Below are 25,534 nucleotides of genomic sequence, written 5' to 3' on the forward strand. Positions count from 1 at the left end.
CCGACAACAATTAGCATTAGGAAACAGGACAAGTGTCAGTGATGTTGTCTGGTTATCCTGTTATCCTGTTGATGTTGTCTGTTTATCCTGTTATCCTGTTGATGTTGTCTGTTTATCATGTTATCCTGTTGATGTTGTCTGTTTATCCTGTTATCCTGTTGATGTTGTCTGTTTATCATGTTGATGTTGTCTGTTTATCCTGTTATCATGTTGATGTTGTCTGTTTATCCTGTTATCCTGTTGATGTTGTCTAGTTATCATGTTGATGTTGTCTGTTTATCATGTTATCCTGTTGATGTTGTCTGTTTATCATGTTGATGTTGTCTGTTTATCATGTTGATGTTGTCTGTTTATCCTGTTGATGTTGTCTGTTTATCATGTTGATGTTGTCTGTTTATCCTGTTATCATGTTGATGTTGTCTGTTTATCCTGTTATCCTGTTGATGTTGTCTAGTTATCATGTTGATGTTGTCTGTTTATCCTGTTATCCTGTTGATGTTGTCTAGTTATCATGTTGATGTTGTCTGGTTATCCTGTTATCCTGTTGATGCTGTCTAGTTATCCTGTTATCCTGTTGATGTTGTCTGTTTATCATGTTATCCTGTTGATGTTGTCTGTTTATCCTGTTATCCTGTTGATGTTGTCTAGTTATCCTGTTGATGTTGTCTAGTTATCCTGATGATGTTGTCTAGTTATCCTGTTATCCTGTTGATGTTGTCTAGTTATCCTGTTGATGTTGTCTAGTTATCCTGTTATCCTGATGATGTTGTCTAGTTATCCTGTTATCCTGTTGATGCTGTCTGTTTATCCTGTTATCCTGTTGATGTTGTCTGTTTATCATGTTATCCTGTTGATGTTGTCTGTTTATCATGTTATCCTGTTGATGTTGTCTAGTTATCCTGTTATCCTGTTATCCTGTTGATGTTGTCTGTTTATCATGTTGATGTTGTCTGTTTATCATGTTATCATGTTGATGTTGTCTGTTTATCCTGTTATCCTGTTGATGTTGTCTAGTTATCATGTTGATGTTGTCTGTTTATCCTGTTGATGTTGTCTGTTTATCCTGTTATCCTGTTGATGTTATCCTGTTATCCTGTTGATGTTGTCTGTTTATCATGTTATCCTGTTGATGCTGTCTGGTTATCCTGTTATCCTGTTGATGTTGTCTGTTTATCATGTTATCCTGTTGATGTTGTCTGTTTATCCTGTTATCCTGTTGATGTTGTCTAGTTATCCTGTTGATGTTGTCTAGTTATCCTGTTATCCTGATGATGTTGTCTAGTTATCCTGTTATCCTGTTGATGCTGTCTGTTTATCCTGTTATCCTGTTGATGTTGTCTGGTTATCCTGTTATCCTGTTATCCTGTTGATGTTGTCTGTTTATCATGTTATCCTGTTGATGCTGTCTGTTTATCATGTTATCCTGTTGATGTTGTCTGTTTATCATGTTATCCTGTTGATGCTGTCTGGTTATCCTGTTATCCTGTTGATGTTGTCTGTTTATCATGTTATCCTGTTGATGTTGTCTGTTTATCCTGTTATCCTGTTGATGTTGTCTAGTTATCCTGTTGATGTTGTCTAGTTATCCTGTTATCCTGTTGATGTTGTCTGTTTATCCTGTTATCCTGTTGATGTTGTCTAGTTATCCTGTTGATGTTGTCTAGTTATCCTGTTATCCTGTTGATGTTGTCTGTTTATCATGTTATCCTGTTGATGTTGTCTGTTTATCCTGTTGATGTTGTCTGTTTATCCTGTTGATGTTGTCTAGTTATCCTGTTGATGTTGTCTGTTTATCCTGTTGATGTTGTCTAGTTATCCTGTTATCCTGTTGATGTTGTCTGTTTATCCTGTTGATGTTGTCTGTTTATCCTGTTGATGTTGTCTGTTTATCCTGTTGATGTTGTCTGTTTATCCTGTTGATGTTGTCTGTTTATCCTGTTGATGTTGTCTGTTTATCCTGTTATCCTGTTGATGTTGTCTGTTTATCCTGTTGATGTTGTCTGTTTATCCTGTTGATGTTGTCTGTTTATCCTGTTGATGTTGTCTAGTTATCCTGTTGATGTTGTCTGTTTATCCTGTTGATGTTGTCTAGTTATCCTGTTATCCTGTTGATGTTGTCTGTTTATCCTGTTATCCTGTTGATGTTGTCTAGTTATCCTGTTGATGTTGTCTAGTTATCCTGTTATCCTGTTGATGTTGTCTGTTTATCCTGTTGATGTTGTCTGTTTATCCTGTTGATGTTGTCTAGTTATCCTGTTGATGTTGTCTAGTTATCCTGTTGATGTTGTCTAGTTATCCTGTTATCCTGTTGATGTTGTCTGTTTATCCTGTTGATGTTGTCTGTTTATCCTGTTGATGTTGTCTAGTTATCCTGTTGATGTTGTCTGTTTATCCTGTTGATGTTGTCTGTTTATCCTGTTGATGTTGTCTAGTTATCCTGTTGATGTTGTCTAGTTATCCTGTTATCCTGTTGATGTTGTCTGTTTATCCTGTTATCCTGTTGATGTTGTCTAGTTATCCTGTTGATGTTGTCTAGTTATCCTGTTATCCTGTTGATGTTGTCTGTTTATCATGTTATCCTGTTGATGTTGTCTGTTTATCCTGTTATCCTGTTGATGTTGTCTAGTTATCCTGTTGATGTTGTCTAGTTATCCTGTTGATGTTGTCTAGTTATCCTGTTATCCTGTTGATGTTGTCTGTTTATCCTGTTATCCTGTTGATGTTGTCTGGTTATCCTGTTATCCTGTTGATGTTGTCTGTTTATCCTGTTATCCTGTTGATGTTGTCTGTTTATCCTGTTATCCTGTTATCCTGTTGATGTTGTCTGGTTATCCTGTTTATCCTGTTATCCTGTTGATGTTGTCTGTTTATCATGTTATCCTGTTGATGCTGTCTGTTTATCATGTTATCCTGTTGATGTTGTCTGTTTATCATGTTATCCTGTTGATGTTGTCTGTTTATCATGTTGATGTTGTCTGTTTATCATGTTATCCTGTTGATGTTGTCTGTTTATCCTGTTATCCTGTTGATGTTGTCTGTTTATCCTGTTATCCTGTTATCCTGTTGATGTTGTCTGGTTATCCTGTTTATCCTGTTATCCTGTTGATGTTGTCTGTTTATCATGTTATCCTGTTGATGCTGTCTGTTTATCATGTTATCCTGTTGATGTTGTCTGTTTATCATGTTATCCTGTTGATGTTGTCTGTTTATCATGTTATCCTGTTGATGTTGTCTGTTTATCATGTTGATGTTGTCTGTTTATCATGTTATCCTGTTGATGTTGTCTGTTTATCCTGTTGATGTTGTCTGTTTATCATGTTGATGTTGTCTGTTTATCATGTTATCCTGTTGATGTTGTCTGTTTATCCTGTTATCCTGTTGATGTTGTCTAGTTATCATGTTGATGTTGTCTGGTTATCCTGTTGATGTGGTCTGTTTATCATGTTATCCTGTTGATGTTGTCTGGTTATTCTGTTGATGTTGTCTGTTTATCCTGTTATCCTGTTGATGTTGTCTGTTTATCCTGTTATCCTGTTGATGTTGTCTGGTTATTCTGTTATCCTGTTGTCATCCTTCTCTCATCTATTTGGTCTTTCATTCTCCTTTTCTTTCGTCTGAGGCCCTACAGGTTCCATTCTCCTTTTCTTTCGTCCGAGGCCCTACAGGTTCCATTCTCCTTTTCTTTCGTCCGAGGCCCTACAGGTTACATTCTCCTTTTCTTTCGTCCGAGGCCCTACAGGTTACATTCTCCTTTTCTTTCGTCCTAGGCCCTACAGGTTCCATTCTCCTTTTCTTTCATCCTAGGCCCTACAGGTTCCATTCTCCTTTTCTTTCGTCCGAGGCCCTACAGGTTACATTCTCCTTTTCTTTCGTCCGAGGCCCTACAGGTTCCATTCTCCTTTTCTTTCGTCCGAGGCCCTACAGGTTCCATTCTCCTTTTCTTTCGTCCGAGGCCCTACAGGTTCCATTCTCCTTTTCTTTCGTCCGAGGCCCTACAGGTTCGATTCTCCCTTTCTTTCGTCCGAGGCCCTACAGGTTACATTCTCCTTTTCTTTCGCCCGAGGCCCTACAGGTTACATTCTTCCGTTCTGCTCTCTCAGGCCACCAGCTTGTTTATTAGCTTTAGGCTGCGTCCCTAATGGAACCCTACACTCTTAGAAAAAAGGGTTCCAAATGGGTTCTTCGGCTGTCCCCATAGGAGAATCCTTTGAAGAACCCTTTTTGGTTCCAGGTAGAACTCTTTTTGGTTCCATGTAGAACCCTCTGTGTAAAAGGTTCTACCTGGAACCAAAAAGGATTCCTTTGTCTCTAAGGTACAGGAAGCCAGACTAGCCCGTGACCTGTGTGTAATCTTTGTCTCTAAGGTGCAGGAAGCCAGACTAGCCCGTGACCTGTGTGTAATCTTTGTCTCTACGGTGCAGGAAGCCAGACTAGCCCGTGACCTGTGTGTAATCTTTGTCTCTAAGGTGCAGGAAGCCAGACTAGCCCGTGACCTGTGTGTAATCTTTGTCTCTAAGGTGCAGGAAGCCAGACTAGCCCGTGATAACGAAGCCTTGAAGAAGACCCTCCAGGACTTCGATGAGATGGTGGAGAAGTGAGTAGACCCCGCCCCTACTGAGTATTCTCCTGTCTGATTGGTAGCTTGTCTCACCTTTCTCTTCCCTGATTGGTGACTTACCTCACCTACTCTGCTGGTTGGTCACTTTGGTCCATTATTCTTCCCTGATTGGTGGCTGGTCTGGACCTTCTTCCTGTCTGATTGGTGGCTGGTCTGGACCTTCTTCCTTTCTGATTGGTGGCTGGTCTGGACCTTCTCCCTTCCTGATTGGTGGCTGGTCTGGACCTTCTCCCTTCCTGATTGGTGGCTGGTCTGGACATTCTCCCTTCCTGATTGGTGGCTGGTCTGGACATTCTCCCTTCCTGATTGGTGGCTGGTCTGGACCTTCTCCCTGTCTGATTGGTGGCTGGTCTGGACCTTCTCCCTTCCTGATTGGTGGCTGGTCTGAACCTTCTCCCTGTCTGATTGGTGGCTGGTCTGGACCTTCTCCCTTCCTAATTGGTGGCTGGTCTGGACCTTCTCCCTTCCTGATTGGTGGCTGGTCTGGACCTTCTCCCTTCCTGATTGGTGGCTGGTCTGGACATTCTCCCTTCCTGATTGGTGGCTGGTCTGGACCTTCTCCCTTCCTGATTGGTGGCTGGTCTGGACCTTCTCCCTTCCTGATTGGTGGCTGGTCTGGACCTTCTCCCTTCCTGATTGGTGGCTGGTCTGGACCTTCTCCCTGTCTGATTGTCTGAACGGTGTATCTCCTCTACTTCCATATGGGAGACTTGACCTCCCCCAGGCTGACATCTACTGCTACAGTGGTTCCTCCTTTAAAAGTTGGGAGCTTACGCCGCGGAACTTAGAGGTACCCAGCGTCACGGATTCATTGCTCCAGACCACCACAAGGGGGAGTTAGAGGTACCCATCGTCACGGCTTCATTGCTCCAGACCACAAGGGGGAGTTAGCGGTACCCAGCATCACGGCTTCATTGCTCCAGACCACCAGGGGGAGTTAGAGGTACCCAGCATCACGGCTTCATTGCTCCAGACCACCAGGGGGAGTTAGAGGTACCCAGCATCACGGCGTCATTGCTCCAGACCACCAGGGGGAGTTAGAGATACCCAGCATCACGGCTTCATTGCTCCAGACCACCAGGGGGAGTTAGAGGTACCCAGCATCACGGCTTCGTTGCTCCAGACCACAAGGGGGAGTTAGAGGTACCCAGCATCACGGCTTCATTGCTCCAGACCACCACCAGGGGGAGTTAGAGGTACCCAGCATCACGGCTTCATTGCTCCAGACCACCACCAGGGGGAGTTAGAGGTACCCAGCATCACGGCTTCATTGCTCCAGACCACCACCAGGGGGAGTTAGAGATACCCAGCATCACGGCTTCATTGCTCCAGACCACCACTAGGGGGAGTTAGAGGTACCCAGCATCACGGCTTCATTGCTCCAGACCACCACCAGGGGGAGTTAGAGATACCCAGCATCACGGCTTCATTGCTCCAGACCACCACCAGGGGGAGTTAGAGGTACCCAGCATCACGGCTTCATTGCTCCAGACCACCACCAGGGGGAGTTAGAGGTACCCAGCGTCACGGCTTCATTGCTCCAGACCACCACCAGGGGGAGTTAGAGGTACCCAGCGTCACGGCTTCATTGCTCCAGACCACCACAAGGGGGAGTTAGAGGTACCCAGCGTCACGGCTTCATTGCTCCAGACCACCACCAGGGGGAGTTAGAGGTACCCAGCGTCACGGCTTCATTGCTCCAGACCACCACCAGGGGGAGTTAGAGGTACCCAGCGTCACGGCTTCATTGCTCCAGACCACCACCAGGGGGAGTTAGAGGTACCCAGCATCACGGCTTCATTGCTCCAGACCACCACAAGGGGGGAGTTAGAGCACTCATTATGCATTTGGGTCCCAAGGTTGACCAATCATATCGAGTGGTTCCAATGACGAATTTTGACATAACTGTTGTCCTGTCCTGTAGGTACATCCCAGTGCTGATGGCCCAGGCTAAGATCTACTGGAACAGGGAGAACTACCAAATGGTTGAGAAGATCTTCCGTAAGTCGGTGGAGTTCTGTAATGAACACGACACCTGGAAGCTCAACGTGGCTCACGTTCTCTTCATGCAGGAGAACAAGTACAAGGAAGCCATCGGCTTCTACCAACCCATCGTTAAGAAACACTATGACGACGTGAGTTAACTAGAGAAGGAGAGAGATGGGGGGAGGACGAGGGAAAGGAGGGAGGGAGGGATTATATACAGTGCCTTTGGAAAGTATTCAGACCACTTGACGTTTTCCACATTTTGTTACGTTACAGCCTTATTCTAAAATTGATTTGTTCAATCAATCTACACACAATACCCCATAATGACAAAGCAAAAACAGTTATTTTTTTAAATGTTTGCTAATTTATAAAAAATAAACTGATAATCACATTTACATAAGTATTCAGACCCTTTACTCAGTACTTTGTTGAAGCACCTTTGGCAGCGATTACAGCCTGAGTCTTCTTGGGTATGACGCTACAAGCTTGGCACACCTGTATTTGGGGAGTTTCTCCCATTCATCTCTGCAGTTCTTCTCAAGCTCTGTCAGGTTGGATGGGGAGCGTTGCTGCACAGCTAATTTCAGGTCTCCAGAGATGTTCAATCGGGTTCAAGTCCGGGCTCTGGCTGGGCCACTCAAGGACATTCAGAGACTTGTCCCGAAGCCCCTCCTGTGTTGTCTTGGCTGTGTGCTTAGGGTTGTTGTCCTGTTTGAGTCTGAGGTCCTGAGTGCTCTGGAGCAGGATTTCATCAAGGATCTCTCTGTACTTTGCTCCGTTCATCTTTCCCTCGATCCTGACTAGTCTCCCAGTCCCTGCCGCTGAAAAACATCCCTACAGCATGATGCTGCCACCACCATGCTTCACAGTAGGGATGGTGCCAGGTTTCCTCCACACCTGACGTTTGGCATTCAGGCCAAAGAGTTCAATCTAGGTTTCATCAGACCAGAGAATCTTGTTTCTCATGGTCTGAGAGTCCTTTAGGTGCCTTTTGGCAAATTCCAAGCAGGCTATCATGTGCCTTTTACTGAGGAGTGGCTTCCATCTGGCTACTCTACCATAAAGGGCTGATTGGTGGAGTTCTGCAGAGATGGCTGTCCTTCTGGAAGGTTCTCCCATCTCCACAGAGGATCTCTGGAGCTCTTTCAGAGTGACCATCAGGTTCTTGGTCACCTCCCTGACCAAGGCCCTTCTCCCCAATTGCCCAGTTGGGACGGGTGGCCAGCTCTAGGAAGAGTCTTGGTGGTTCCAAACATCTTCCATTTCAGAATGATGGAGGCCACTGTGTTCTTTGGGACCTTCAATGCTGCAGACATTTTTTGGTACCCTTCCCCAGATCTGTGCCTCGACACAATCCTGTCTCAGAGCTCAACGGACAATTCCTTCGACATCATGGCTTGGTTTTTACTCTGACATTCACTGTCAACTGTGGGACCTTATATAGACTGGTGTGTGCCTTTCCAAATCATGTCCAATCAATTGAATTTAACACAGCTGGACTCCAATCAAGTTGTAGAAACATCTCAAGGATGATCAATGGAAACAGGAAGCACCTGAGCTCAATTTCGAGTCTCATAGCAAAGGGGCTAAATATTTATGTAATTTAAATTTAAAAAAAATTTTTTTTGCAAAAATGTCTAAAAACCTGTTTTCGCTTTCTCATTATTGGGTATTGTTTATAGATTGCCGAGGAGAAAAAATAATTGAATACATTTTAGAATAAGGCTGTAACGTAACAAAATGTAGAAAAAGTCAAGGGGTCTGAAAACTTTCCGAAGGCACTGTGTAATACCATTTCAATGTACCTTAGATAGTTCTGTTCAGAACACCCTGTAGTGGACTACTGTTGACCATAGTCATATAGACTATAGTTCTGTTCAGAACACCCTGTAGTGGACTAGTGTTGACCATAGTCATATAGACTATAGTTCTGTTCAGAACACCCTGTAGTGGACTAGTGTTGACCATAGTCATATAGACTATAGTTCTGTTCAGAACACCCTGTAGTGGACTACTGTTGACCAGTCATATAGACTATAGTTCTGTTCAGAACACCCTGTAGTGGACTAGTGTTGACCATAGTCATATAGACTATAGTTCTGTTCAGAACACCCTGTAGTGGACTACTGTTGACCATAGTCATATAGACTATAGTTCTGTTCAGAACACCCTGTAGTGGACTACTGTTGACCATAGTCATATAGACTATAGTTCTGTTCAGAACACCCTGTAGTGGACTACTGTTGACCATAGTCATATAGACTATAGTTCTGTTCAGAACACCCTGTAGTGGACTACTGTTGACCATAGTCATATAGACTATAGTTCTGTTCAGAACACCCTGTAGTGGACTACTGTTGACCATAGTCATATAGACTATAGTTCTGTTCAGATCACCCTGTAGTGGACTACTGTTGACCATAGTCATATAGACTATAGTTCTGTTCAGAACACCCTGTAGTGGACTACTGTTGATCATAGTCATATAGACTATAGTTCTGTTCAGAACACCCTGTAGTGGACTACTGTTGACCATAGTCATATAGACTATAGTTCTGTTCAGAACCCCCTGTAGTGGACTACTGTTGACCATAGTCATATAGACTATAGTTCTGTTCAGAACACCCTGTAGTGGACTACTGTTGACCATAGTCATATAGACTATAGTTCTGTTCAGAACACCCTGTAGTGGACTACTGTTGACCATAGTCATATAGACTATAGTTCTGTTCAGAACACCCTGTAGTGGACTACTGTTGACCATAGTCATATAGACTATAGTTCTGTTCAGAACCCCCTGTAGTGGACTACTGTTGACCATAGTCATATAGACTATAGTTCTGTTCAGAACACCCTGTAGTGGACTACTGTTGACCATAGTCATATAGACTATAGTTCTGTTCAGAACACCCTGTAGTGGACTACTGTTGACCATAGTCATATAGACTATAGTTCTGTTCAGAACACCCTGTAGTGGACTACTGTTGACCATATAGACGACAGGAGAATAGGAGGTCTGGTGATGTCATGCTGCTGTTGAAATGAAACCTGTGTCTGTTCCCATTCCTCTGCTGGCTACATAGCTGGAACACTGTAATATACAGGAGTGTCCCTGCCAACGTAAACCCTCGGTAACACCCACGTCCCTGTACCCCTGTCTCACCCCTGGTGGGCAGAGTGCAGTGACTCTGAATGCAGTGGCCAGTCTCACACCTGGGTCGAGTCCCAAATGGTTCCCTATTCCCTACAAAGTGCACTAATTTTGCCCATCGCCCATAGCACTCTGGTCAAAGGTAGTGCACTATGTAGGGAATAGGGTGCCATTCGGGATGCTATTGAATGCTGTGTCTCATCTCTGCATGATACTTTAGTGTTTCTGGAGTGATGAAGTGTTGAACATCCACAGTTTACCAACGCAGGTCTGCCCTTCTCCCAAAGTGTCCTTCTGACTGATATCTCTCTCTCTCCCACCCCGTCTCTCTCTTTCCCCTCTCCCTCTCTCTCCCCCCCGCTCTCTCTCCCTTCCCCTCTCTCGCTCTCTCTCCCCCCTCTCTCTCTCCCCCCTCTCCCTCTCTCTCTCCCCCTCTCTCTCTCCCCCACTTTTTCTCTCCCCCCTCTCTCTCTCTCTCCCTCCCCCTCTCTCTCGCCCCCCCCCCCCCCCCCCCCCCTTCTCTTTCTCTCTTCCCCCCCTCTCCAGATCCTGAATGTCAGTGCTGTTGTGCTGGCTAACCTGTGTGTCTCCTATATCATGACCAGCCAGAACGAAGAGGTAGGAGTGAGAGAGTGAGAGAGTGAGAGAGTGAGAGAGTGAGAGAGAGAGAGAGTGAGAGAGTGAGAGAGTGAGAGAGTGAGAGAGTGTGTGTGAGTGAGTGAGTGAGTGAGTGAGTGAGTGAGTGAGTGAGTGAGTGAGTGAGTGAGTGAGTGAGTTGAGTGAGTTGAGTGAGTTGAGTGAGTGAGTGAGTGAGTGAGTGAGTGAGTGAGTGAGTGAGTGAGTGAGTGAGTGAGTGAGTGTACAGTATTAAATACAGTGAAACATCTGAGCCCACCACTGTTCCTGTAACCCTGTTCTCCTCAGGCTGAAGAACTGATGAGGAAGATCGAGAAGGAGGAAGAGCAGATCTCCTACGACGACCCTGATAAGAAAGTCTTCCACCTCTGTATAGTCAACCTGGTTATAGGGTGAGTTGGATTTACACGGTCCTTCAGCGGTGTAGTGGAGGGGGAACTTACAGAAACTCCTTTCACCCACCTTTTGGGGGCAAAATGCATTGAAACTATAGGGAGCCGTTACTTCACTCAGTTTACCCACCTATTGTTTTACCACTACATCACTGGTTACATTGACAGGTTCTGTTACACTACACTGTGTTAATAGTGTTTCTATGTCTCTTCCAGGACCCTGTACTGTGTTAATAGTGTTTATATCTCTCTTCCAGGACCCTGTAGTGTGTTAATAGTGTTTATATGTCTCTTCCAGGACCCTGTACTGTGTTAATAGTGTTTCTATGTCTCTTCCAGGACCCTGTACGGTGTTAATAGTGTTTCTATGTCTCTTCCAGGACCCTGTACTGTGGTAATAGTGTTTCTATGTCTCTTCCAGGACCCTGTACTGTGTTAATAGTGTTTCTATGTCTCTTCCAGGACCCTGTACTGTGTTAATATGGTTTCTGTGTCTCTTCCAGGACCCTGTACTGTGTTAATAGTGTTTATATGTCTCTTCCAGGACCCTGTACTGTGTTAATAGTGTTTCTATGTCTCTTCCAGGACCCTGTACTGTATTAATAGTGTTTCTATGTCTCTTCCAGGAACCTGTACTGTGTTAATAGTGTTTCTATGTCTCTTCCAGGACCCTGTACTGTGTTCATATGGTTTCTATGTCTCTTCCAGGACCCTGTACTGTGTTAATAGTGTTTATATGTCTCTTCCAGGACCCTGTACGGTGTTAATAGTGTTTCTATGTCTCTTCCAGGACCCTGTACTGTGTTAATAGTGTTTCTACGTCTCTTCCAGGACCCTGTACTGTGTTAATAGTATTTCTATGTCTCTTCCAGGACCCTGTACTGTGTTAATAGCGTTTCTATGTCTCTTCCAGGACCCTGTACTGTGCCAAGGGGAACTACGACTTCGGGATCACCCGTGTCATCAAGAGTCTGGAACCATACAACAAGAAGGTTGCACATTGTTTTTCTATCCGGCAGTTCTGGAACATTCTCTTGGAAAGCCAATGTTTTTGGATGTTTCTACCACTTCACCCCTGACATAGGGGTGGGGGGGGGGGGGTCCCAAATGACACCCTATTCCCTATATAGTGCACTACTCTGTTTAAAAGTAGTGCACTACTCTGTTTAAAAGTAGTGCACTACTCTGGTTAAATGTAGTGCACTACTCTGTTTAAAAGTAGTGCACTATATAGGGAATAGGGTGTCATTTGTGACAGAACCTTCCAGTGTTTGATCTTTGTTTAGATATTGGCCAACCGAAACATAGCCCAGAGTTCAGCACCTGTGTCCGCTCACTCAGCCCGGCTGAACACACACAGAGTGTCTCTGTAGGAGTGTTGTTGTCATTCCTACAGCTCTATCAACCACACACTGAGCTACACATGACTGTCCCTCACAAGAGACACTCTAGACTAGACGACACATGACTGTCCCTCACAAGAGACACTCTAGACTAGACTACACATGAACGTCCCTCACAAGAGACACTCTAGACTAGACGACACATGACCGTCCCTCACAAGAGACTCTGGACTAGACTACACATGACCGTCCCTCACAAGAGACATTCTAGACTAGACGACACATGACCGTCCCTCACAAGAGACACTCTGGACTAGACGACACATGACCGTCCCTCACAAGAGACACTCTAGACTAGACTACACATGACGTCCCTCACAAGAGACACTCTAGACTAGACTACACATGACTGTCCCTCACAAGAGACACTCTGGACTAGACTACACATGACCGTCCCTCACAAGAGACATTCTAGACTAGACGACACATGACCGTCCCTCACAAGAGACATTCTAGACTAGACGACACATGACCGTCCCTCACAAGAGACACTCTAGACTAGACTACACATGACGTCCCTCACAAGAGACACTCTAGACTAGACTACACATGACTGTCCCTCACAAGAGACATTCTAGACTAGACGACACATGACCGTCCCTCACAAGAGACACTCTAGACTAGACTACACATGACGTCCCTCACAAGAGACACTCTAGACTAGACTACACATGACGTCCCTCACAAGAGACACTCTAGACTAGACTACACATGACTGTCCCTCACAAGAGACACTCTAGACTAGACTACACATGACCGTCCCTCACAAGAGACACTCTAGACTAGACTACACATGACTGTCCCTCACAAGAGACACTCTAGACTAGACTACACATGACCGTCCCTCACAAGAGACACTCTGGACTAGACTACACATGACCGTCCCTCACAAGAGACACTCTGGACTAGACTACACATGACCGTCCCTCACAAGAGACACTCTAGACTACACATGACTGTCCCTCACAAGAGACATTCTAGACTAGACTACACATGACCGTCCCTCACAAGAGACATTCTAGACTAGACTACACATGACCGTCCCTCACAAGAGACACTCTAGACTAGACTACACATGAACGTCCCTCACAAGAGACATTCTAGACTAGACTACACATGACCGTCCCTCACAAGAGACACTCTAGACTAGACTACACATGACCGTCCCTCACAAGAGACACTCTAGACTAGACTATCTCTGTAGGAGTGTTGTTGAGTTTCTAGAACTCTCTACCACCCACTCTGCCTCCATAACCTCCTCATCTCCTCTTTCTCTGTGCACATCATTTGGGTATTATCTCACAAAAAGGCTGTTGAACACCTTAAACTATCCCTCCATCCTCCCGTCTCCATCTTATTTCTTAGCTTGTGTGAGTTTTAACTGGTTTTAGCTTGTTTAACTGGTTTTAACTGGTTTTAACTTGTTTAACTGGTTTTAGCTTGTTTAACTGGTTTTAACTGGTTTTAACTTGTTTAACTGGTTTTAGCTTGTTTAACTGGTTTTAACTGGTTTTAACTTGTTTAACTGGTTTTAGCTTGTTTAACTGGTTTTAACTTGTTTAACTGGTTTTAGCTTGTTTAACTGGTTTTAACTGGTTTTCAGGCCAGGTACAAGTTGTTTAGATCAGGGTACCTGTCAAATTGACTTTGAGTCTCCTGAGTGTATATCCCTGTCCCCCCAGAGTTGGGAAATTCTGCTAACACAATGTCCAGCCAGGTTTTCCAGAAATCCTAGTTGGAAGATTCAGGAGGGAATAAGAAGGAAATCTCTATTCCTCTGACCAGGATGTTGTATCCTTCTCTCGTGGTTGTCGTCCTGTGTGTGTAGCTGGGAACAGACACCTGGTTCTATGCTAAGCGCTGTTTCCTGTCTCTGCTGGAGAACACGGCCAAACACATGATCATGATCAGGGACTCAGTTGTTCAGGAGTGTATTCAGTTCCTGGAGCACTGTGAAGGTACGGACGCACACACAAACACACACATGCACGCTCACATACACACACACACACACACACACACACACACATGTGCACACTCACACACACACACACACAGACACACACACACACACACACACACACACACACACACACACACACACACACACACACACACACACACACACACACACACACACACACATGCATGCTCACATATACACACACATATACACACACACACACACACACACACATGTGCATGCTCACATACACACACATACAGACACGTGCAGACAGACACACACACACACAGAGACACACACACACGTGCACGCTCACATACAGACACACACACATATACATGTGCACGCTCACATACACACACATACAGACACGTGCGGACAGACACACACACACAGTTTCAACACACCATTTACCCTCCCACGCTCTTACCCTCCTTCCGTCCCTCTCCGATCTTCTCTCCTCCTCTCTCTCCCCCTCTCTCCTCTCCTCTCCTCTCTCTCTCCTCTCCTCTCCCCCTCTCTCTCTCTCCTCTCCCCCTCTCCTCCCCTCTCTCCCTCCCCCTCTCTCCTCTCTCCCTCCCCCTCTCTCCTCTCTCTCCCTCCCCCCTCTCTCTCTCCTCTCCCCCCCTCTCTCCCTCTTTCTCTCCCTGTAGTGTATGGTAAGACAGAGCCAGCCATGATAGAACAGCCACTGGAGGAGGACAGGATGCACATCGGAAAGAACACCGTCACCTACGAGTCTCGCCTCCTCAAAGCTCTCTTCTACGAGGTCATCGGATGGAACCAGTGATGTCATACTAGAACGGAACACAGCCTGTGATGTCATCGCACGGAACCCGGTGATGTCATCAGACAGAACCAGTAGTTTACACTGAAGGCTTTTTAAAACCTGTTTTACACCCCAACCAGTTCAAATCTATCAACCTGAACCACATCACATGAGATATTATAGTACAGTATATATGTGGCTTGTGGTTATTTTCTGCATCATCTGAAAGCTGTTGTTCTGACTTCTGTTCAGCATATTCTGGACTCCTCGTCTCACACACAGTCACACACACAGTGGGAGAAGCCATGAGGCTTCATTCATTTCAGCGTGTTTAGTTTAGTTGAGCCTGGGCCCAGAGAACTGTTAGCAGAGAAAAACACCTTTCTACTGATATTATTATCATGACACTCAACTAAAATATAAACACCACATGCAACAATGTAAAAGATGTTACTGAGTTACAGTTCATATGAGGAAATCAGTCAATGTAACTGAATGCATTAGGCCCTAATCTATGGATTTCACATGACTGGGAATACAGACATGCATCCGTTGGTCACAAATATCTATAGTTTTTTTAAAACTAGGGTTGTGGATCAGAACACCAGTCAGTATCTGGTGTGACCATCATGCAGCGCGACACATCTCCTTCACATAGAGTTGATCAGGCTGATGATTGTGGAATGTTGTGACATGGGGCTGTGCTTTATCATGGCACGACAATGGGCCTCAGGATCGCGTCACGGCATCTCTGTGCATTTATATCGCCATCGATAAAATGCAATTGTGTTCGTTGTCCGTAGCTTATGCCTGCCCCATACCATAACCCCACTGCCACCATGGGGAGCTCTGTTCACAACGTTGACATCAGCAAACCGCTCGCCCACACAATGTCTGCCATCTGCCCGGTACAGTTGAAATCTGGATTCATCCGCGAAGAGCACACTTCTCCAAAGTGCCAGTGGCCATCGAAGGTGAGCATTTGCCCACTGAAGTCTGTTACGATACCGAACTGCAGTCAGGTCAAGACCCTGGTGAGGATGACGAGCACGCAGATGAGCTTTCCTGAAGCGGTTTCGGCAGAAATTCTTCGGTTTTGCAAACCCACCGTTTTATCAGTTGTCCGGGTGGCTGGTCTCAGACGATCCTGCAGATGAAGAAGCCTGATGTGGAGGTCCTGGGTTGGCGTGGTTACACGTGGTCTGTGGTTGTGAGGCTGGTTGGACGTACTGACAAATTCTTTAAAACGACGACGGAGGCGGTTTATGATAGAAAAATTAACATTTTAAATTCTCTGGCAACAGCTCTGGTGGACATTCCTGCAGTCAGCATGTCAATTGCACGCTTCCTCAAACCTGAGACATCTGTGGCATTTGTGTGTTGTTTGACAAAACTGCACATTTTAGAGTGGCCTTGTATTGTCCCCGGCACAAGGTGCACCTGTGTAATGATCAGGCTGTTTAATCAGCTTCTTGATATGCCACACCTGTCAGGTGGATGGATTATCTTGGTAAAGGAGAAATGCTCACTGACACTAACTAAACACATTTGTGCACAACATTTAAGAGAAATAAGCATTTTATGCATATGGAAATGTCTGGGATCATTTATTTCAGCTCATGAAACATGAAACCACCACTTTCCATGCTGCGTTTATATTTTTGTTCAGTGTGTGTATATATATGTATATATTGTTATATATTATATAATATGTGTGTGTATATATATATATATATATATATATTGTTATATTATATAATCTGTGTGTGCTTGTTGTGTCTTCAAAGGAGAGTATGTCCATATGCTTATACTACAACCCCTAACACTAGTTTCACATGGAACCCTATTCCCTACATAGTGCACTACTTTTGACCAGGACCTATGGCACCCTATTCCCTACATAGTGCACTACTTTTGACCAGGACCTATGGCACCCTATTCCCTACATAGTGCACTACTTTTGACCAGGACCTATGGCACCCTATTCCCTACATAGTGCACTACTTTTGACCAGGGCCCTATGGCACCCTATTCCCTACATAGTGCATTACTTTTGACCAGGGCCCTATGGCACCCTATTCCCTGTATAGTGCACTACTTTTGACCAGAATCCTATGGGGTTATAGTACTAACCTGTGGTCTAGATCTGCCTGCTTCCTGTCTCTGTAGAAGCTGTACCTTCCTGAGGTTAAAGGCCTTGTTCTGGGCTCTGGTCTAAAGTAGTACACTATATAATAAATAGGGTGGGGGATTTTGGACGCAAACTTTGACGTTTTAGTGATTTTGTAACTTCTCTTTTGCCGTTTGTTTAAAAAAGATGGTTACCGTTATTTAGTCTATATTCAATTATATTTGTTTTTCTACAGAATAAAAATAAAATGTACATGATAAGAGTGGTTTGTGATTCTGTCTCTGTGGTTTGTGATTCTGTCTCTGTGGTAGTGGTTTGTGATTCTGTCTCTGTGGTAGTGGTTTGTGATTCTGTCTCTGTGGTTTGTGATTCTGTCTCTGTGGTAGTGGTTTGTGATTCTGTCTCTGTGGTAGTGGTTTGTGATTCTGTCTCTGTGGTTTGTGATTCTGTCTCTGTGGTAGTGGTTTGTAATTCTGTCTCTGTGGTAGTGGTTTGTGATTCTGTCTCTGTGGTAGTGGTTTGTGATTCTGTCTCTGGAGTTAATTCCAGTGAAATTTCAGAAAGTCATTCCAAATCCTAAATATTACTCATTTAAAAACATTAAAGAAAATGTGAATTTTAGTGTACTTCCTGAATTGACTGGAATTGACTCCAAACCTGGTGGATGAGTAACCCTGTTACAATACAAATACATGTTCATCACTTGGGAAAGTGTTTCCGTATAATATACCTGATTCATCACCGTCATCCATTCAACATTTCGGGGCTACCGAGTGGCGCAGCGGTCTAAGGCACTGCATCTCAGTGCTAGAGGCGTCACTACAGACACCCTGGTTCGAATCCAGGCTGCGTCACAAATGGGCCGTGATTGGGAGTCCCATAGGGCAGAGCACAATTGGCCCAGCGGCGTCCAGGTTTGGCCGGTGTAGGCAGTCATTGAAAATAAGAATTTGTTGTTAACTGACTTGCCTAGATAAAGGTTAAATATTTGAAAATGTATCATTAGCATACTGGTCATACCGGTATTGTTAGTTCAGAGGATGCATACGAACGCCCCTCTTTTACTTAGATAGTGCCCATAGGGCTCTTATCAAGAGGAGGGAATAGGGTGACATTTGGAACGCAGCAGAATGTGAAGTATCTCTGGGTAACAGACAAATACATTCAACAAATATGTTCACATACTGCTTGACTAGTTTGCCTGGTACAAACACAACCAATGGAACGGGCTAGTATTCCTAGCTAAATCAAAGGCCACCTGAAATACTAGTAAAGTATTTGACTCATCAAGGTGTGTGTTCAGTCAGGGATGTCTCATTTTTCCTGAATCTATTTACCACAACAACGCTGCCTTGATCACATGTCACATGTTATGCATCCCTCTCAGCTGGTTGAGTCTCCAGAGGTGAACTCATTAGTCGCAGACTGTTGCAAAACGTTTTGCAACCATTTACTCCTGTTTTACATTTATCCTGCAATAGAAAGGGCCCTATCTATCCCCTAGCTAGCCAACAGTCTGCTACAATAGAAAGGGCTCTATCTATCCCCTAGCTAGCCAACAGTCTGCTACAATAGAAAGGGCTCTATCTATCCCCTAGCTAGCCAACAGTCTGATACAATAGAAAGGGCCCTATCTATCCCCTAGCTAGCCAACAGTCTGCTACAATAGAAAGGGCCCTATCTATCCCCTAGCTAGCCAACAGTCTGCTACAATAGAAAGGGCCCTATCTATCCCCTAGCTAGCCAACAGTCTGCTACAATAGAAAGGGCCCTATCTATCCCCTAGCTAGCCAACAGTCTGATGAACAAAGGCCCAGGAGCCTCACTTTTCAAATGTTCTTAGTTGTTATACTTCATTTCTTCATACTATCATTTCTTAAAATAGGAGAAAATTCTGTTTAAATACAATGTCTCTACAAATCAATAACGCTGTGTTGGTCACAAATTAATAAATAAGCGCATTTCATTTTTAAATCGCAAAACAAATGGCATACAAAATATATGTAAATTGTATATTTTAATTTCAAGTTTAAGGTTTATAAATGGTATTGTGTAGTTATGGATTTCATCATACGCATAATTTACTATCAAATCTGTGTGAACTACAAACATTTTCTAAATAAGACACTGATGCTCTGTGTCATCCTGGGATGTGTCCCAAAGCACTCTATTCCCTACATCAGGGCTTCTCAAACCACTTCTCTGGGACCCCCAGACCTTACAGAATGCTGCTGTAGCCCTGAACTAACTCACTTGATTCAAGTAGTCAAAAGGATTGACGATTAGTTGACAAGTTGAATCAGGTGTCCTAGCCAATTATCATACTTGAGTAAAAGTAAAGATAGAAAATTACTCAAGTAAAAGTCACCCAGTAAAATACTACTTGAGTAAAAGTCTTAAAGTATTTGGTTTTAAATATACTTAAGTATCAAAAGTAAATGAATAAATTATTTCAAATTCCTTATATTAAGCAAACCAGACGGCATGATTTTCTTGTTTTTTTTAATTCACGGACAGCCAGGGGCACACTCCAACACTCAGACATCATTTAAAAACAATGCATTTGTGTTTAGTGAGTCCGCCAGATAAGAGGCAGTAGAGACGACCAGGGACGTTCTTTTGATAAGTGAGTGAATTTGACAATTTTCCTCTCCTGCTAAGCATTCAAAATGTAACTAGTACTTTTGGGTGTCAGGGAAAATGTTGGGAGGAAAAAGTGCATTCTTTTCTTTAGGAATGTAGTGGAGTGAAAGTAAAAGTTGGCAAAAATATAAATAGTAAAGTAAAGTACAGATTCCTCCAAAAACGACTTAAGTAAAATTACTTTAAAGTACTACTTAAGTAGTTTACACCACTGGTGCTGTGGAATAGATGAAAACCATGGAACGGCTGGGGGTCCCCAGGAGAGGATGGACACACACTGCCCGACACAGTGCACTACTTTTCACCAGAGCCCTACGGGTTTGCCCTGGTCAGAAGTAGTGCTATAAGTAAAGAATAAGGTGCTATTTAGGACACAGGTGAAGGGTCACACATCCAGGTGAGGGGTCACACATCCAGGTGAAGGGTCACACATCCAGGTGAAGGGTCACACATCCAGGTGAAGGGTCACATATCCAGGTGAAGGGTGGTTCACGTTCAGGTGAAGGGTGGTTCACATCCAGGTGAAGGGTGGTTCACATCCAGGTGAAGGGTCACACGTCCAGGTGAAGAGTGGTTCACGTCCAGGTGAAGGGTGGTTCACGTCCAGGTGAAGGGTGGTTCACATTCAGGTGAGTGGTCTCTTGGTGATGTCCTGCTCTGTCAGGTAGTAGTTGAGGTATCCTCCCAGAGCGCTCACTGACACGCCTGTTATGTGACTGGAACAGCCATCTGGAGGGAGGAGGGGGAGATAGAACAGTAAAAGCTTATTGAAGCTGGGTTCTGTTTTTCTGTGTGTGTTTTTCTGTGCTGTTTTTGTGTGTGCGCGTGCGTGCATGTGTGAGTTCGCGTGCTGTTTCTCTCTGTGTGTGTGTGTGTGCACGTGTGCATGTGCTGTTTCTCTGTGTGTGTGTGTGTGTGTGTGTGTGTGTGTGTGTGTGTGTGTGTGTTTCTGTGCATGCTATTTCTCTCTGTGTGTGTCTGTATGTGTGCGTATGGCCATGCATAACACCAAGGATATTCTTGACACACACCCTTCAACATTCTCTCTCTCCTCTTCACTCTTCTGTGGGGCTGTGTAAAACATCCCACTTCCTGATCCTGCAGCCTCAGAATGTGCTGCAGCCAATCAACTTTGAGAAAGTCAGAGAAACCAGCCAATCCACACAGCAGTACTGTGGAGAGGGAGGAAGATATAGAAAGTAAAATCATGGTTTCATTTTAAACAAACTACAACTTATAAAGGTTTTACATGTTATGTTTCTCTAAACACTGACTGTCATACTGCTTCATAGACACTCTAGTCTACTTGGAGTATACACAGATAGGCCATGCTCTAAAGTAGTGCACTATATAGGGAAATGGGTGCCATATATCTTTGGTCTAATATAGTGCACTATATAGGGAATTGGGTGCCATAGATCTCTGGTCTAATGTAGTGGACTATATAGGGAATAGGGTGCCATTGGGCTCTGGTCAAAAGTAGTATCACTATATAGGGAATAAGGTCCCATTGGGCTCTGGTCAAAAGTAGTGCATTATATAGGGAATAAGGTCCCATTGGGCTCTGGTCAAAAGTAGTGCATTATATAGGGAATAAGGTCCCATTGGGTCCTGGTCAAAAGTAGTGCACTATATAGAGAATAAGGTGCCATTGGGTCCTGGTCAAAAGTAGTGCACTATATAGAGAACAGGGTGTAATTTGAGACGGACTGTTTTCGATGAAGATGTCCTGGGTCTCCCCGGTGAAGTCCTTCTGTATGATGTCCATGTTTCCCTTCAGCATGTTGGAGCAGAATATCCCCTGGTACTGTCTCTCTGTTAGGTTAGCACGCGCCGTACGCATGTCCCCCTTCAACATGGCAGAACAACCTCTCTGGAGGAGGGGGGCAGGGGGGACGGAGAGAGGGAGGGGGTTAGGGAGGGAGAGAGGGAGAGAGGAGGGAGGGGTTAGGGAGGGAGAGATAGAGGAAGGGAGGAGGGAGGGGTTAGGGAGGGAGAGAGGGAGAGAGGAGGGAGGGGTTAGGGAGGGAGAGATAGAGGAAGGGAGGAGGGAGGGGTTAGGGAGGGAGAGAGGGAGAGAGGAGGGAGGGGTTAGGGAGGGAGAGATAGAGGAAGGGAGGAGGGAGGGGTTAGGGAGGGAGAGAGGGAGAGAGGAGGGAGGGGTTAGGGAGGGAGAGATAGAGGAAGGGAGGAGGGAGGGGTTAGGGAGGGAGAGAGGGAGAGAGGAGGGAGGGGTTAGGGAGGGAGAGATAGAGGAAGGGAGGAGGGAGGGGTTAGGGAGGGAGAGAGGGAGAGAGGAGGGAGGGGTTAGGGAGGGAGAGATAGAGGAAGGGAGGAGGGAGGGGTTAGGGAGGGAGAGAGGGAGGGGGTTAGGGAGGGAGAGAGGGAGAGAGGAGGGAGGGGTTAGGGAGGGAGAGATAGAGGAAGGGAGGAGGGAGGGGTTAGGGAGGGAGAGAGGGAGGGGGTTAGGGAGGGAGAGAGGGAGGGGGTTAGGGAGGGAGGGAGGAGGGAGGGGTTAGGGAGGGAGAGAGGGAGGCAGGGAAGGTAGAAGAGAGAGGGAGGGAGGAGGGGGTTAGGAAGGGAGAGATGGGGAGGGAGGGAAATTGGGGAAGATAGGAGTGGAGCATAGAAAGTTAGGTGTGTGTGTGTGTGTGTGTGTGTGTGTGTGTGTGTGTGTGTGTGTGTGTGTGTGTGTGTGTGTGTGTGTGTGTGTGTGTGTGTGTGTGTGTGTGTGTGCGTGTGTTCTCACATTGGCTCCCAGCATGAAGTAGAGCAGCTGGTGAGAGAGGGAGTAGTTAGGACATCCAAACCTCGTCATTGTATCACGACATGACTTGGTCACGATGCAAGGAGTCCCGTTGTTCTTCCTGACAAACCATCACACGCACATATAACATGCACGCACACACATGCACAGGCACGTACACAGACACACAAGCACGTACACACATATACAGGCAAAAGATGTATTAGCAACCTGGCCAACGGAAGCTGTAGGCCTTCTGGGTTATATTACCCTCCTATTGCCACACTGAAATACATGAGATTTAGTGAGGCATCACCCTGTGCCGCTCAGTAGCGTGGTGGTGTGCTACTGTTATGTTTTACTGTTGTTTTATTTACCTACCTATTGTTCAACTAATACCTTTTTTGCACTATTGGTTCGAGCCTGTAAGTAAGCATTTCACTGTAAGGTCTACACCTGTTGTATTCGGCGCACATGACAAATAAACGTTGATTTAATTTGATTTCTGTGTGTGTGTGTGTGTGTGTGTGTGTGTGTGTGTGTGTGTGTGTGTGTGTGTGTGTGTGTGTGTACCATGTTCCCAGAAGCAGGGTCATACACTTGTCGCTCTGTGTCTCATCGTAACACTCCATGGTACGACCGGAGGAGTAGGCCAGAGAGGGATCTGTGGAGCTCCACTCATGAGGTACTGACCAGAAGGTCCAGATCAACAGAGGCTCAAACTCTACAGGGGAGAGAAGGATGAGAGAGAGGGATGAGAGAGAGAGAGAGAGAGAGAGAGAGAGAGAGAGAGAGAGAGAGAGAGAGAGAGAGAGAGAGAGAGAGAGAGATGTAGTAGTATTTACCTCTGTAGTATTTGGGGTCAGTCTTCTCCAGCTCAGTGACAGCCTTAGCCAGGCTCTGGTCCAACCTCTTGACCAGGGTGACCGTAGCGGTGCGCTGAGACCAGCTCAGAGGGTCAGTGTGGGGCCAAGTTCTCACTGCTTCCTTCAACTCCGCTGGGGCCCGGAGAACAAGGACATGGAAAGAGATGTTTTCAAAGACATTTGTAATTATTAAAAGTGACTGAAGTCATATTTGGCTCTCCTATCTGTTGACACACCCACAATAACACAATAACAAACGTTGATCAACCATAAAGGTTTGTATTCCATATCGACAAATCATCACATATTCTACTGTTTTCTTTCAAATCAACATGACACTGATGCCACATAGCCAATCAGACAGCCTGAAGAACTGTCCCTTGTTATGCGGGACACCGCAATAGCGGGAACGGGAAGCGTTTGGTGCATGCTGACTTGCTGAGCCAGCAATAGCCTAACCAAACAACCACATAGATAGACTACAATTTAATGTCCAGACATGTATCAAAAATAATCCATGTTTCCTCGACATACAGTATATTTACTCAGATATTTGGGTAGTCTATGTGCGCACTTGTATTCCGTTGGACCTGACGAAGATCCTTGTAGATCGAAACGTCCTCATTAAAGGTGGTAATTAGGAGGATATATGATACAGTATGCTACAGTGTGCAGACCTTTCTGTTATTTTTTCCCCCTCTCCATATAGAATGATACTAACGGCAGTGACAATAATGACGCTAGTATACTACTCACCCTGCAGGATGATGTACCCGACCACTCCGTCTAGGTTGATGTTACCGTGCTCTTGCTCCAGGAACGATGCGCTTTTGGCGAGGCTGGCTAGAATCACATCAATGACCTCCTCATGCGCCGCATTGGTGGCGGAGAAAACAAGGACAAAAAACACCTCTACTACAAACCTAGCCATGTTCTGATACAGGCTACTAAAAGTCTAGCAAAAGCCGCCCGAGGTTAAACCCCAAACGGTTGACGCAGCGCATATACCTGATTTGCAAGAGTGATTTGCATGTTTGGCGAAAAGGAGCTGTCACGTGGCTTTTTATTTTTATTTTATTTACTTAGGCTAATACAATGTGTGCTCGTTGCATTTCGTCCATATGGAAATAGTTTCTTCAGGGAATTTGATTCAATGCTTTGTAACTTCCTGGAGTAGCCAGAGCACATTCTAATCTGTCTGTGATGGATTTGGAAAATATAAAGTTATTATTGAGGGGTACAGAAAGTGTAAGAGAAAGAGCGAGAGAGAGAGAAAGAGCGAGAGAGTGTCAAGGATAGGTGTGTTTTGGTAGACACTCATCAGACGTGTTTAATTAAATTAATGTTTCTATAAATGTCATAAATTTGATGACAGAGAAGAGGGGTGCAGGTATTCATAGTGTAAACCAAGACAGTTATTTTGTCCAATTTATAGCCTTGCCTACACTAAGAAACCAGATAGGGGAAATGAATAGATAATGTCTGTGGTTTATAGCTACATGTAGTTACAGTCATATAGTTACATAGTACCTGTAGTTTAATAGAATCACTGTAGTTACAGTCATATAATTACATAGTACCTGTAGTTTAATAGAACCTCTGTAGTTACAGTCATATAGTTACATAGTACCTGTAGTTTAACAGAATCTCTGTAGTTACAGTCATATAATTACATAGTACCGGTAGTTTAATAGAATCTCTGTAGTTACAGTCATATAATTACATTGTAACGGTAGTTTAATAGAACAGTAAAACAACAACATAAAACTCGACAAATGTTAATGACACCACACTTGCTCATACCCACATGTTGCCACTCTATCAGTACTTGTACATATTTGTTCAATATTTTATTTATTTATTCTATTGTTTCTTATTTATTCTCATAATCAATAGCCGTTGGTTTCATCCACTGGTTGTTTCCAATGCTTGTAAGACCCAATATGACTTCAGATTGTGTTATGGTGTTTATATCTGTAGCCAGATTTTTGTCAATATTTAAATAATAAAGCATTTGATTCTTCCATTCTCTTAAAGTATTTATCTTCAATATGTACACATTGTTCCTCTTTGCACTTAATTATAGAATTTTACCAGTCAAAGCTCGTTTTCTTTTACGAGTTCCAAGTTGTCTTGAACGCACTGAAGTCGGAAGTCGGAGATTCACAGTTGTTTTGAACGCGGCACGAGTCCCAAATGTAAAATACAATTCTATGGGAAGGGA

At 44.5% G+C, this 25,534-nt stretch overlaps 3 protein-coding genes across 3 annotated transcripts in view; 1 reads left to right on the forward strand and 2 right to left on the reverse strand.

Annotated features, from left to right (window-relative positions):
* The window catches only part of eef2kmt (eukaryotic elongation factor 2 lysine methyltransferase), a 63,728-nt gene that overhangs the window by 7,113 nt on the left and 31,081 nt on the right, over window positions 1-25,534 (reverse strand). The gene's annotated exons all lie outside the window — the stretch shown is intronic.
* LOC120042376 (tetratricopeptide repeat protein 30A-like) lies at window positions 6,553-15,615 on the forward strand. The gene is made up of 6 exons (XM_038987210.1): window positions 6,553-6,753; window positions 10,305-10,376; window positions 10,683-10,786; window positions 11,700-11,778; window positions 14,018-14,147; window positions 14,809-15,615. The coding sequence occupies exons 1-6, from the start codon at window positions 6,559-6,561 to the stop codon at window positions 14,943-14,945; spliced, it is 717 nt and encodes a 238-aa protein (XP_038843138.1). The 5' UTR covers window positions 6,553-6,558; the 3' UTR covers window positions 14,946-15,615.
* Window positions 19,924-24,241, reverse strand: LOC120044734 (UPF0764 protein C16orf89 homolog). Its single transcript, XM_038989414.1, has 7 exons — window positions 24,067-24,241; window positions 23,290-23,442; window positions 23,018-23,168; window positions 22,448-22,565; window positions 21,409-21,571; window positions 20,730-20,870; window positions 19,924-20,427 (listed from the first exon to the last, which is right to left on the reverse strand). The coding sequence occupies exons 1-7, from the start codon at window positions 24,239-24,241 to the stop codon at window positions 20,324-20,326; spliced, it is 1,005 nt and encodes a 334-aa protein (XP_038845342.1). The 3' UTR covers window positions 19,924-20,323.

Source organism: Salvelinus namaycush, chromosome 3 (genome assembly GCF_016432855.1).
Source record: "Salvelinus namaycush isolate Seneca chromosome 3, SaNama_1.0, whole genome shotgun sequence".
Classification (NCBI taxonomy): domain Eukaryota; kingdom Metazoa; phylum Chordata; class Actinopteri; order Salmoniformes; family Salmonidae; genus Salvelinus; species Salvelinus namaycush.